The sequence below is a fragment of the Arachis duranensis genome, chromosome 1 (assembly GCF_000817695.3).
Source record: "Arachis duranensis cultivar V14167 chromosome 1, aradu.V14167.gnm2.J7QH, whole genome shotgun sequence".
In the NCBI taxonomy this organism is placed as follows: Eukaryota; Viridiplantae; Streptophyta; class Magnoliopsida; order Fabales; family Fabaceae; genus Arachis; species Arachis duranensis.
Window position 1 is genome coordinate 48,714,222 of NC_029772.3, and position 13,666 is coordinate 48,727,887.

Consider the following 13,666-nt stretch of genomic DNA (forward strand, 5'->3'; position numbering starts at 1 on the left):
TTTGCTTGGTATGTTATCTAATTGTCTAAGATCTTCTTTGCTTGTGATATTGACGTTAGGATTTTTGCTAGTAAAGAATTTTATAAAGTCGCGTTGTAAGTATAGATTCTGAACCAACAGAAATTCCTTCGTACAAACATTTTGGTTGTCACAAGTAACAAACCCCTAAATAAATTGATAACCGAAGTATTTAAACCTCGGGTCGTCTTCTCAAGGAATTGCAGGGAGGCATGTTCTTATTATTGGTTATGAGTTTTGTAAATCGGGGGTTTTGAGAATGAGGAGCAAATATGATAAATGACAAGTAAACTAATACTACAAGAAAAACACCCATTCAGGTACACTTGAAAAGTGTAGCCAAAAGTGAAAAAAAATGATGCCTTAGGCTACGGCTACGCTTTTTGGGCTACGGCTACGCTTTTTGGAGTGATTCCTATTCGGCCGTTGCCTATTCTCAAAGGCTACGCTTTTCTGCACCAAGGGCTACGCTTTTGGCGTTTGGGAATAGGCTACGCTTTTCAAGTGATGCTATCCAAGACCAAAGGCTACGCTTTTCAGCTTTCATTTTTCTAGAATAGGCTACGCTTTTCAACGCTACTGCATCACTAAGCGTAGCCACATTGTATTCCATAGCTACTTTTTATAAGCGTAGCCTTAGGTCCCTCTTTTTTTTTGTATACTATAGCTACTGTAAATAAGTGTAGCCTTAGGTCTTGTTTTTTTTTTTTGCACACTACAGCTAATAATTCTGCATTTTTATTTAAATGAGTTGAATATTACAAAATAAAAATAAATATATAATTATACTAAATAATTTCTCTAAATAACAAATTATCTGCAAACAATATATATTTACAATGATCCAAAAATACTAGAATAGAAGTTAATTTTGAATATTCATACATCTCACACTAAATTAAGCATAGCTTTATCAAAATAAGCATGCATGAGATCACTTAGAATTTATTACTAATACTCTACGAAAAACTAAATTAAAATATTATATCCTACATAAATATCTTCTAATAAAAATTATTAGTCAACGATACATATATTCATTCCGAACACTACTCCATCTTAGCCAATAAACCACAATCATAAACAGATTAATCTTCATTATCATCCTCAATATTATCCTGCATAATTATATAGAAAAATAATTAAAAAATATTTATAATGACCATTTATAATGACATTTGCAATTATAAAAATAAAAAATTAAAATAATTATATTTAACAAGGCAAAAATTCAGATATAAAATATAAATTAATTGTTCAAATATACTTAATTAGTTTTCAACATTGAGACTTTCATGGGGTGTTTCGCCTTTAATTTCCCTAAGGACAAAGCAGTTTAAAATAAACCACTTGATGCATTTTCAAAGAGAAAAAAATGCCAATATAAACCAGGATGCCTCTCTCATCAGTGCCTGTCCTCTTTACATTACTGCATCATGATTGTTTGAACTTTTAACGAAGTTCCCATTTCAGACATGCAAATGGACTGGCCATCCTACTTTGGAGTATATTTCTATATTTCACTCTCCATATAAATGTTTCCTTATTCTCTTCTCTTCAATTTAAAATAGGAAATAATATCAAAGTTCTAAAACAGGAAAGGAGGAGGAGGGTTGGGTTTAAAACCTTAGGTATCGCTGATAACTCTGAGACTCTGCAGTTTCAAATACATAAAGATATGACCCCGAAAGCACTAGAAAACATGTTTGCCACGTAGCAACTGAATTCCCAATTCCCTGTAAGATAAGGGCTATTTAGGTTTCTGATTTAACGAAAAAAGTTATTACCTCAAATATAATCGCTACCGGAAACATTTTTAAAAGGTTTGCAGAAGTACCTTCGAAACTAGGATTCTACCATCAAAGATTTGGCACTTGAATGGATATACATGTCGATGGGTAACTTGGATGAGGCACTTTAATCTTCAGAAAACCAGAGGCACAAACAGGATAAGAACAAATTATGCTCAACAAAAATGCGATGCAGATCATTACTGTAGTACAGTTTTGATAAGTACACGACAGACAAACCTGATTAACAAGTACTGCCATTCCACACCTATCAATGACAGAATACACATTATCAGCTTCTTTGGCCCGTGGTGAGATTATTATTTGACTATCATGAGTTGGTTTAACCAAACTGCAACTCCCAAAATCAGAGCCACAGTCCGTAAAAAAGGCAGCAAAATCACGTCCTGGTATGTAAAATCGAGAATAAAGATTATGCCTCTGCTCATCAGACTGGCTTTCCTGTAAAAACACCAAATCATACAAGAGAAGGCCAAACAACGTTGTCAATAAAAAGGCCAAACAACAAAAGTGCAACTCAATTCCCACAGCTTAAAAGTGCAACTCAGTTCCCCACAGCTCAAGCAGCATACCGCAGTGTGTAGTGTAAATTGACCAAAGTCCAAAAGAAAATGACTATCACATCTGGTTGAACCACGAGATCTGAGAGGAATTCTAACTTTTGGAGCATCAAGATCAACATCGAATGCAAATCTGAAAGATCAACCAGAAACAGGAATCTGTAAATGAGCCTTCTATGCCTTTCTAAGTTAACCGAAAAATTTAATAAGATATTCGAAGTTTGTTCATCTGCTTAAAACTAGTGGAAAATTTCCCCTTGGGGCACAATAACTGCATTAAACTACACATCTCATGAAATGTGGTTCAAGAAGATCCCTACCCTGGAAATTCTTGTTAGAGGCAATAAAGAATTTGATCGGGACACAGGAGAATATGTCTCTAATACTCCGTGCAATTTTCATATTATGTTTGGGAATAACACACGTACAGAAATTATTGTGCATCTTATCTTTTATCCTAGCTTCATGTTATTTTCTTCTTATTTATGGCTACTCTAATCCAGTACCCAATATATTCAAAGTAACAAAAAGATTAAAGACAGAAAATAAAACATAAATAAAACCGAAGTTCATATTCTTTCTACAAAAGCACCGCAAACAGAAGTCTTTTATGGAAAATAGCACAACTCAAATTTTATTATTTTTCTTACAACAATTATCTTAAATCAAACGTAGTAGAAACATACCAGCCAAGAAGAAACACCAGGCCATTCAGGATACAAATGAATACAAAAGTGCTTTTCCATCCAGAATTGGTGTAAATAGAAGCTGCAAAATGAATATGAATTTTAATAACAAAAAGATGAAGTACCAAACCATGTTTTTAATTAATGCATGAAAATCAGTTCAATAGTTCATAGCCCCAGAAGTAAAGATAAGATATCCACATGTTTTCTTTTTCTCTAAATTTTCTTCTTCAAAATTCAAAATGTGGACATTGCTTTTACACACATCAACCTTGATATGAAGACTATTAATCACAATCCCAACAGTTCCGATCAATGGCTTTGCAAGCTTAGCAAACATCAAAATACTCATTTCATTTGTGTCCCAATCTAAACCCAGTTTTAGGACTCACTGTGAAATACCAAGAAAATGCTCATTTTATTTGTGTCTGAATCAAAACCTGCCGAATTGCATACTAGGCAGAGCCCCAATAAGATGATGGCAATGTGGATTTTAGCCATTTCGTGCAACCACCTGAATACTGCAACAAGTTCAAGAGGATTTCGATTAATTCCAAGTACATAAAAAAATATGTCAATCGTGTGCATATGCCTCAGATTCAACACATTGAATCTCAAACAAGAACAAACCCCTCTCAATGTATAAAAGAATGCACAGCTTCTAGGACTAGTAGAGATGGATCACTTAAAAGATGGTGCAAAAGAAAACTAAAATGGAACATAATGTTGATTACTCATTGAAGCTGGCAAAGTGCAGTTGGAAACTTGAGCAATTCATTTACTTAGAACCATCAAGATTTAGGATAAAAATTCATTCATATGATTTCACAGGAACAACTTTAGCTCAAACTATGTGGAAAAATAATTCATGATATAGGGATATCATGAATTAAAACATAATCATGTCAAATATTCTTAATAAAATATCTAAAACTACTATTTTTCAGGTTATAATATTGAAATGTGAAGGAAGTAAAACCTAATCAACAATAGTTGACCAACGCATCCCTTGAAGACCCATACTAGGAGGGCATGAACCCAATGAAAACTCCTGCAGCTTGACACTTTCCTACAGAATGATTTCCCTAGTTTAGCACGCACGTATGAAATTTCCAGCACCTATTGCTTTCGTTTATGCCAAACACAGAAAGGAATCATAACAAATTGAGAATCAGAAGGCGAAACCCCCAAAATTAGAAAACCTAAAATTAGAACCCAAAACCCCCCAAAAATTCACAGAACCAATTGAAAATTGATACATACCTTCTGTATCTCAATTAGCCATTGCAGTTCATCATCACTATCAAAATCATACACACCTTCGAACTACAAAGTGAGAGCGAGTTAGAGAATGAGCAAGAAAGAGAGGATACAGAATAGAGAATACTTACCTGGTGACAGAGGATACGACGATGGTGTTGAGCAGTGACAGTGAAGAGATGAGCGGCGACGTAACGGCTTGGAGACGGTGCAGCAGCTCAGCGGCGAGCTCCAATCGACGGCAGCGCCGCGACAGAGCACGAAGGCGGCGATACATCCCTCCTTCCTCCCTTCGAGCTCCTCGGCGGGGGCACAGAAGCCCGACGGTGGTAGAACGGCGACATAAACAAGCCCTAGCAGTGGTGGTGGAGCTTCAGCGGCGACGGAGCACCTCCTTTTTCTCTCCTCCATCGCGTTTCCTCTCATCCTCGAGCTCTCTCTCTCACTGGCGCTCAACGATGACGGCGACGGTGGCGGAGCCCTAGACGGCGTCGTCCTCTCTTTCCTTCCTTCCCTTCTCTTCTCTGATTTCTTCTCTCTTTCGTGTTTGTGTATGTTGAGTGAGGATGAGAGTGTGTGCTGCACTGCTGCGTGAGTGAGGGGGAGGGCCAACAAATTTTTTTACCAAGTGTTTATTGAGGATTCTCATATCATCAGGAGACATTTTAAAAGCGCACCCAAAATAGAATAAATAAGCTACTCTCTAAAAGCGTTCTCTTTGATGAGAAAAGTGTATTTATAGATATTTAGATAAGGCTACGCTTTATAAGTGATTTCTAAAATACCTAAGGCTACACTTTTTAAATGATGCCACAATTGTGTATCCTTTTCTCATATAAAAAGGCAACACGGAGAAAAGCGTAGCCTATTCTATAAATAGACTATGCTTTTCAAATGTAGCTTAAAAAAAGTGTGGCTGAATGGGTATTTTTCTTGTATAGATGTAAATAAATGACTGTAAAAAAAACTCTTGGCAAGGTATGAGAACTAGAAGTTCTATCCTAGTTATCCTTATCAATTGTGATGAGAATTGAATTTTTCTCCCACTTTGTTAACCTTTAACTATGAAGGTAAGTCAAGTGAATGAATTAATTCGAATCCTCAAGTCCCAGTCTTTCCTTGGGAAAAGTTAGAGTTATTGGATCTCGAATTAATTCTTGAAGAATTCCAATTTTCGGTCAACAATGAGTTTGATAACTCAAGAGTCACCAATTAATCAACCAGAGCCAAAAGGTAGAAAAATCTAAATTATTTATATCATAAATAAGAGAAACAAATCATAGATCTAAAAATATCTCAAATAATATTAATTCAAAGAAAATCATAACATGAATGTAGCATAAGCCAAATAGGCAACATAACTAATATAAGCATTAAAGTATGTGAAAATAAGAGATAAATATAAAGTAAAAGAACATTGAACTTGGGATTGAGAGTCACTCCTAAAACCTAAGAGAAATCCTAAATCCTAATTCTAAGAGAGAGAGGAGAGAACCTCTCTCCATAACTAAATCTAAATCATGGAAAAGTGACTAAAATTCGAGACTCCCTGAATGGATGCCTTCCCTCACTTCATAACCTCTGGTCTATGCCTTCTGGACTTGGATTTGGGCCAAAAAGGGCTTCAGAATTTGCTATGAGCATTTTCTGCAATTTCTGGTGCGTGGCCTCTGTCACGCGTCTGCGTGGGTCACGCAGTCGCGTCAATTGGAGTTTTGCTTGTCGCACGGTCGCGTCAGTTATGCGACCGCGTCATAGGTGTTCTTCTTTAGGCGCGCGGTCACGTCAGTCATGCGGCCGCGTCGCTACTTCTTCGCGCTTGGCATGCGGCTGCGTCGTTTATGCGGTCGCGTCGCTGCCAGTTTCTTCACAAACTTCGTTTTATGCTTTCCTTCCATTTTTGTATGTTTCCTTTCCATCCTTTAAGTCATTCCTGCCTTAGAAGATCTAGAACAACTCAACACACCAATCACGGCATCGAATGATAATAAAGGGTAATTAAAATAATTAATTTCAAAGCATAGGAAACATGTTTTTCACTAATATCACATAATAAGGAAGGGAAAGTAAAACCTTGCAATTTACATGAATAAGTGGGTGAAGGATTGAATAAATCACTCAAATTAAGTACAGAATATATCATAAAATATGGGTTTATCAACCTCCCCACACTTAAACAATAGCATGTCCTCATGCTAAATCCAAGGTAAAAAGTAAGCTTAAAGTGGTGGAATGTCATGCAATGCAATTTAATCTAAATGCAACTAGCTAAATGAATGATGCATCATGCAATTCTAATTTGTTATTCACTTGTATATAAAGCTTACATATAGTTAAATTAATTCACATTCTCAAGGAATATATATATATAGCCAAACCTTAGATAATAATAAAGCACTTTTACAATTGAGATGGGAGAGATGGGTTAATCACTCTATTCTTCTTTTTATCCTTACTTTCTACAACTTTATTCTACATCTAACCAATCAACAATTGTAGAATATAGACATACCAAAAATCATGAGGTCTTTAATTAAGGTTGTAACGGGGTCAAGGTAAAGGTAGGGATATATGTATAAGGCTAAGTGAGCTAATAAGTGAATCCTTAATTAGTCTAAGATCTCACCTAACATACATAGTTTCTAAGTAAAGCTTCTTTACCTATTTTCCCATATTTTTCCCACTTTTGACGCTACATGCTCATGCCTTATTTTAACTGTTATCCTATGTGCATTGTTTTCATTTTGCGATTGGGGGATTCTCTTGTATCCCCTTTATTCAAATAAAATAATTTTTTTAATGCACATGGTAATTTAATTACTTTAATTTCACATGAGCATGTTTCCCAAAAATTCTTAATTGGAACATCTTTATTCTTTTCAACTTTCTACCCTGTTTTTCATCATCCATGTTCCCAATAGGTTTCCCCACACTTAAACAATACACAATTTCTATCTTAAGCTAACCAAGTATTCAACTTGGGATTTTTATTTTATTTTTCTGCTTAAGGCTAGTAATGTGGTTATAAAACAAGAGGGGATTTAAAGGCTCAAGGGGGCTAACAAGGGTGATGTAAAAGGTAGGTTAATTTTTTTTTCTTTTGGGGATAAGTGAGCTAAAATCAAACAATGGCCTCAATCACTTTCTTGGCATGTATCTATATTCTATAATCGGACATATAGATTAAAACAAAGTAAAGAACACCAGAATAAATAAGAAGGGCAAAACACATAGGAATAAAATATTATGGCTTAAATGTAACCATACAATGAAGCTCAAAACTCACAGGCTGCGTGTTCTCTAACTCAAAAATCATATATCATTCATATATGTCATGCAGGTTTAGTTAAAAATTCCCATTATTCTCAATGTAAAACTTAAGGTGGCTTTAAAGTTCTAGTGTTTCTCCTTGATGAAATGTTGTTAACTAACTAACATGTAATGCTATATATACAAGGTGTATGGATTTGATTCTGTTATGTTCAAGTCTCTAGTTTACTTCCTTTTTATATTTTTCAATTTAAATTAAGCTGTCTTATGCTAAAAAGGGTAAACTATACTAATTAATCCACAATTTTTATAACTAATAAGTTAGAATTACAAACTAAACTAAATGGCTAAAATATGAACTAAAGTGAAAAATGCAGAAACAGAGTAGAAATACATGAAAAGAGTAATGTATAAGTACCAAAAAAAAATAAAAATAAAGAGAAAAATACAGAAAAATAGCCAAAATAAAATAGAAGGGTCTATAATGGTTCACCAAAAAATACGCCAGAGATGGCAACCTCCCCACACTTAAAATAAAGCATTGTCCCCGATGCTCACTCAAGCAGGGTGTGAAGGGGTGTCATCACTGGAAGGATAGGTAGCCGGAGTCTCTGTGGTGGTGGTATGAGGATCTGCAGACTGGATGAGGGTATGAGGATCTGTCTGCTGCAGAGGAGGATCTGACTGGATAGGAATCTCAGGATCTGTGGCCTGTATCCAGTGTGACACCTCAGTGTGTGACATAGCCTGCTCCGGGCCTGCCTGCTCAGCCTGTGTGGGTACCGGCTCCTCATGATCAAATGCCTCCGCCTCAGATGTATCAGAAGGGGTGTGAGGCTCGGAGGGGATGTCGCATCCGGACCGGATCATCAACTTGCAACGCTCCATACGGTCCAAGTGGGCGAACAGTCGATGCACCAAATAGTAAATAGGCTCATGAGTAGCTGGAGGAGCAGTGGGCGGGGTAGGTGCAGCAGTGGAAGAAGAGGGGGCAGCTGAAGGTGTGGCTGTCTCATCTGAAGGAGTAAGGAAATCAGGTTTGTAGCCTAAGGCCAGAAAGTTCCTGCTGTGAGGGATAATCTTCTTGCATTCTGCAGCAGGTGGCCTCTCATCAGCATCTTCCCATGGTACGTCAGCTCGACGTCCGAGCTAGGTAATCAGATACGGAAAGGGGAGAGTGCCTCGGATGTAGACCCTGGCCATGTAGGACCGGATAAAACGTGGCAGATACAAGTCCTTACCCTCCATCACACACCAAAGGAGGGTGATCATAGCGGCCGGGATCGCTGTCTCATGGGTACTCGGCATAACATAGTTGCTCAAGATCTGATGCCATAGCTGAGCCTCATCATTTAAGTAAATCCACTTGATTCCCTTAGGCATGGTGGTGTCCTGACCTATTTCCCATGGAACAGTCGGGTCAAGGGCTATCCTTGCCTTGACAGCATCCCAATCAAACTTCATGAAACGCATGTCCTCCTCAGCCTTTTTGTACCCATCAGGCTGATCGAATTTATGCGGAAGCTGTAAAAGATCCTCAATGGCCTCTTCAGTGACTAGAATCTGCTTCCCTCTTAGGATCACTACATCTAGGGAAGTTTTGAAGTAATTGCAGTAAAATTCTCTTACCCAAGATGCATTGACCTCTGTAAGTTTTCTCTCCAGGAAGAACCAGCCTCTTTCTCTGATTTGATCAGAGGTGTATTGCTGGAGTTCTTTTGGGATTTTCAGAGTCCGCTCTAAGTACAGGTTCCTGGACGTTGCAAATGCCGGATATTTCAACTCGCAGTATCGGTTTGCAAACTTTATGGGATCAGTAGCAGGGAGTAGCTGGTCAGCCTTCTCCTGCGCGGTAAAGTGTTTCTCCCGCCAGGAGGCATCATGCATGAGATCTATGATAGACATAGAAGATTCTCCTCTTTTACGTTTGTCAGTAGTGGCCTTTGCTTTTCCCTTTCTCTGGGAGGCAGACATCCTAAAAAATAGAAAACCAGGATATAATAGAAACAGGAAAACAAATAGGCAAATAGTCAAAAGAAACACAAAGTGGCAAAGGAGAAATAGAATGAGGAAAATGAGTTAAGTAAATGTGCATTATGGATTGTATAGGAGTTAAAAGTTCGAAAGGAAGAATTGACAATCCAAAATGTAATAGAAAGCATGTTAATTAGGAAAAATTATCAGTATGCCATGGTTAGAAGGTTAAAAGAAAGTGAAAACCAGAAGAGATATTTTAAAAGATTAGTTTGGTTAGAATTGAAAAAGAGTTTAGGAAGTTAAAATTAGTGAGTTAGTGAAAAATGGGTTAAGGTAAGTGGCATAAGGATAAGTTTCTAAGTAACAAGCATTCATAATTAGAAGCTACAGGTAACTCATAATCAAACAAGGAAAACAGGTTGATGTTGATTCAGATAGATATAGAAATAGCAAAAATTGGAATCAAACATCAAAAATACAATTTATGAACCAGGAGATCAAAGAGAATAAGAATGCGTGCCCTGGCATTCATGAATTGGTTTGGGGGAATCTAAAGAAAGCATAGTTGAAAATGCCAAAACCAAGACAAGAAAGGAAGCATTTTACAGAAATTTGGGCAGCATTCCGGCTAAAATTGGATTGCCCTGGAAAATATACAGCAACAAAACAGTTCATATGAATGAAAATTAAAACATAGATGCAATCACATATAAGGAGTATGAACATGAAAAGGCAATGTAAAAGGCAGCATGAAACAAGAAAGTACAGCATATGAACAATAGCAACATCACAGAAACATCAGAATTGCGAAATCATAAAGCAAGAAACATGAACAGTGCAATTATCAGGCCTAAATCCACTAACCACATCCTAGGCTACCTAACAACCTAAAATCCACTACAACATGCATATCTAACTAACCTAATGATGAACATAAATAGAAAAAGATAAAATTAACTATGAATGAGAGAAAGGTGGCGTTCGTCGGAACCTAGTAGGCAAATTAAGGAGAGTAGGGCAGAGAGGTGATTGGGGAATAGTGGTGGTGGCGTCTGGCACGGTGGAGGAGGGTGGCGCAGCGGTGGTGGCTGCTGTTTGGGGGTAGGGAGGGAAAGGTATGTGTAATGGGGGTATGGGGGTATAGGGGAAGGAAGGTGGCGTGGGTGGTGCTAGGCGGTGACGGCGGTGCCGTTCGGTGATGGTGGCTGGGTGGTGGTGGTGTGATCGGAGAAGGAGAGAGGGAGGATAGGGGTTTGGGGGGGTGACGCGAATGGGTAGGGTTCGCGTGACTGAGGGGTTAGTAAATTTGAATCCACGCGATCGCGTGGGGCACGCGGTCGCGTGGCTGGAGTGAAATGGGGTTGACGCAATTGCGTGAGTGGCGCAATCGCATGGAATAGCTCAAAGAGTGAATGACGCGATCGCCTGGGGCATGCGATCGCGTCGCTGAAAATTGTGCTAAACACACAAATCCAGCGTCGTTTCAGTGCAACTCTCTGCCTCCTTTTGGGATTTTGTGTAATCCATGCGACGCGATCGCGTTGCTCACACTGTCGTGTGGGATTGCTGTTGTGCAAGTGACGCGATCGCGTCAGGGACGCGACCGCGTGGTTTATTTTGTGCGAAACGCACAATGGCCACACGATTCCAGCCCAACTTTCTGAGCGTTGGATCTTTACGCCGATTTCCAGGTCACGCGACCGCGTGCATGACGCAGACGCATGGAAGGTGTTTTGTCGCAACTGACGCGATCGCATGATCGATGCGATCGCGTCGCACGCCTTCTTTTTTTATCTGATATACAGGTATGTAATTATGCAGTATGCAGTGCTAAATGCAAATGTTATGAATAACATCCAGGTTCAATAGAAATAAACAATATAAAATAAACAAAACGAAATAAAATGGAAACATGAGCGATCATACCATGGTGGGTTGTCTCTCATCTAGCACTTTTAGTTAAAGTCCTTAAGTTGGACATTAGATGAGCTTCCTGCTATGGTGTCTTATGCTTGATATCGTCCAGAAATCTCCACCAATGCTTGGAATGCCAATAGCTCCGGGGTCCCAAACTAGGCATGTGAAGCTTCTGAGCAGTTTCAAACAGATTTTCAGGCTCCTGGGGTGATAAATATCAGAATATTTTCCAGGATCCCAAACTTTGGTTTCAAATCTGCTTTCGTTTTGATCTATACTTTTCCATCCGAGCGGTTTGGAAATTAGATTCTCACCAGGATGACCAAACGTTTTCCGAGATCCATTCGATTGAACATGATACCAATCCGTGCACTTTGAGTTGAAGTGTGGAACCTTATTGAACCTTGTATACCAGCTCTGAGTGCGAGCCATTTCCCTTTTACTCTTAAAGCCACAGAGAACTCTAAGCTGGCCATCTGTTTCAAGTAAACCGTATTCAAGTGGAAAAATAAAGATAAGAGTCAAGGATTTTACCCACTTGAAATCTGTGTTGGTTGGTAGTGGCCTTGGGATCAGTGTATTTAGTGGTTCTGCAAGCTCTACTCCCTTGTGGTCTTCAGTGAATTCCTCCACTTCCTTGCAAACCTTTTCCATTCCAGCCATGTCCTGGTCAAAGTCTTCCATATCTTCCTCATCACTTGAGTCATAATTAGGAGGTTGAGAAAAGTTGACCTCTGCATCATCTTCGTATTTACTTGGGGAAGATTCTTCTGTCTCAAAGAATTCACTTGCGGGTGCAAGTTCATCACTAGGGGGACTTGACTGGTGACTATCATCATCAAGGAAACATGCGTCTTGAGTTACTCCGTCCAGTTCTTCATAAGATATCTGCATTGGAGGCTATGCAACCTCCTCTTTAGCGTCAATTGTAACATCCTTGACGGGGTCTTCCATGACTCTGTATTTCCTAGGAGGTTCAGCATCTCCTAAATCTTCAACCAACTCTTCTTCTTCTACAATGACAGCGTCCTCCACTTGTTCCAGTACGAAGTTATGCTCTATGCTGTCCACTGGAGTCTCTAGTGTCTTCTTCGTGCTGCGTTCTTCATTAGATTCTCCATATGAAGCCATGGGAGTCTGTTGAGTGTCTAAACATCTGGAAGATAATTGATTTATTGCTTGCTCCAGTTGATGAAGGGTTGCATTAAATTGATTTACTGATTCTTCGAGGCGAACCTGTGATTCTTGGCTCGACGGATATAGACATGGTGCATAAGAGAGTGGTGGTTCTTGGGAGTAATTGGATTGGCGTTGGGGTGAATAAGGATTATGTGGTAGTGAATGGTGAAAAGAAGCTTGTGAGTGTGGTGGTTCGAAGTTATGTCGAGAGGATGGTTTCTGAGCACAGGATGGGGCTTGTTGGTAGTTACAAGGTGGTCCACCAAATCTATCAGTTGGGCATGCATTGTAAAATGGTCTCTGTCCATGATATCTAGGAGGATATTGTTGCCTAAAGGGTTGATCGGATCTTTGTGGCTCCATCCATCTTTGATTGCTTAGACCTTGATGCATAGTCCTGTTATAGCTTCCATTCTTTGCAACAAAATTAGAATTGACGTTAGGATTTTTGCTAGTAAAGAATTTTATAAAGTCGCGTTGTAAGTATAGATTCTGAACCAACAGAAATCCCTTCGTACAAATGTTTTGGTTGTCACAAGTAACAAACCCCTAAATAAATTGATAACCGAAGGATTTATACCTCGGGTCGTCTTCTCAAGGAATTGTAGGGAGGTATGTTCTTATTATTGGTTATGAGTTTTATAAATCGGGGGTTTTGAGAATGAGGAGCAGATATGATAAATGACAAGTAAACTAAATAAATGACTGTAAAATAAACTCTTGGCAAGGTATGAGAAATTAGAAGTCCTATCCTAGTTATCCTTATCAATGATGATGAGAATTGAATTTTTCTCCCACTTTGTTAACCTCTAACTATGAAGGTAAGTCAAGTGAATGAATTAATTCGAATCCTCAAGTCCTAGTCTTTCCTTGGGAAAAGTTAGAGTTATTGGATCTCGAATTAATTCTTGAAGAATTCCAATTTTCGGTCAACAATGAGTTTGATAACTCAAGAGTCACCAATTAATCAACCAGAGCCAAAAGGTAG

At 38.6% G+C, this 13,666-nt stretch overlaps 2 protein-coding genes across 3 annotated transcripts; both read right to left on the reverse strand.

Annotated features, from left to right (window-relative positions):
- Positions 1 to 976: 976 nt before the first annotated feature.
- On the reverse strand, positions 977 to 4,325 carry LOC107488562 (uncharacterized). Of its 2 annotated transcripts, XR_008001900.1 has the most exons (8): positions 4,055 to 4,325; positions 3,468 to 3,596; positions 3,076 to 3,157; positions 2,402 to 2,522; positions 2,049 to 2,270; positions 1,856 to 1,940; positions 1,645 to 1,754; positions 977 to 1,136 (listed from the first exon to the last, which is right to left on the reverse strand). XR_008001900.1 is itself a non-coding variant. In XM_052252388.1 (5 exons), the coding sequence occupies exons 2-5, from the start codon at positions 2,096 to 2,098 to the stop codon at positions 1,040 to 1,042; spliced, it is 342 nt and encodes a 113-aa protein (XP_052108348.1). In that variant the 5' UTR covers positions 2,099 to 2,270; positions 2,402 to 3,023; the 3' UTR covers positions 977 to 1,039. The 2 variants fall into 2 exon arrangements, 1 of the variants encoding a protein (XP_052108348.1); XM_052252388.1 differs by lacking the exons at positions 3,076 to 3,157; positions 3,468 to 3,596; positions 4,055 to 4,325 and having other exon boundaries at positions 2,402 to 3,023.
- A 51-nt stretch (positions 4,326 to 4,376) lies between these two features.
- On the reverse strand, positions 4,377 to 4,970 carry LOC110272341 (uncharacterized). Its single transcript, XM_016109326.3, has 2 exons — positions 4,467 to 4,970; positions 4,377 to 4,401 (listed from the first exon to the last, which is right to left on the reverse strand). Exons 1-2 carry the CDS (start codon positions 4,759 to 4,761, stop codon positions 4,385 to 4,387), a joined length of 312 nt encoding a protein of 103 aa, XP_015964812.1. The 5' UTR covers positions 4,762 to 4,970; the 3' UTR covers positions 4,377 to 4,384.
- Positions 4,971 to 13,666: the final 8,696 nt, after the last annotated feature.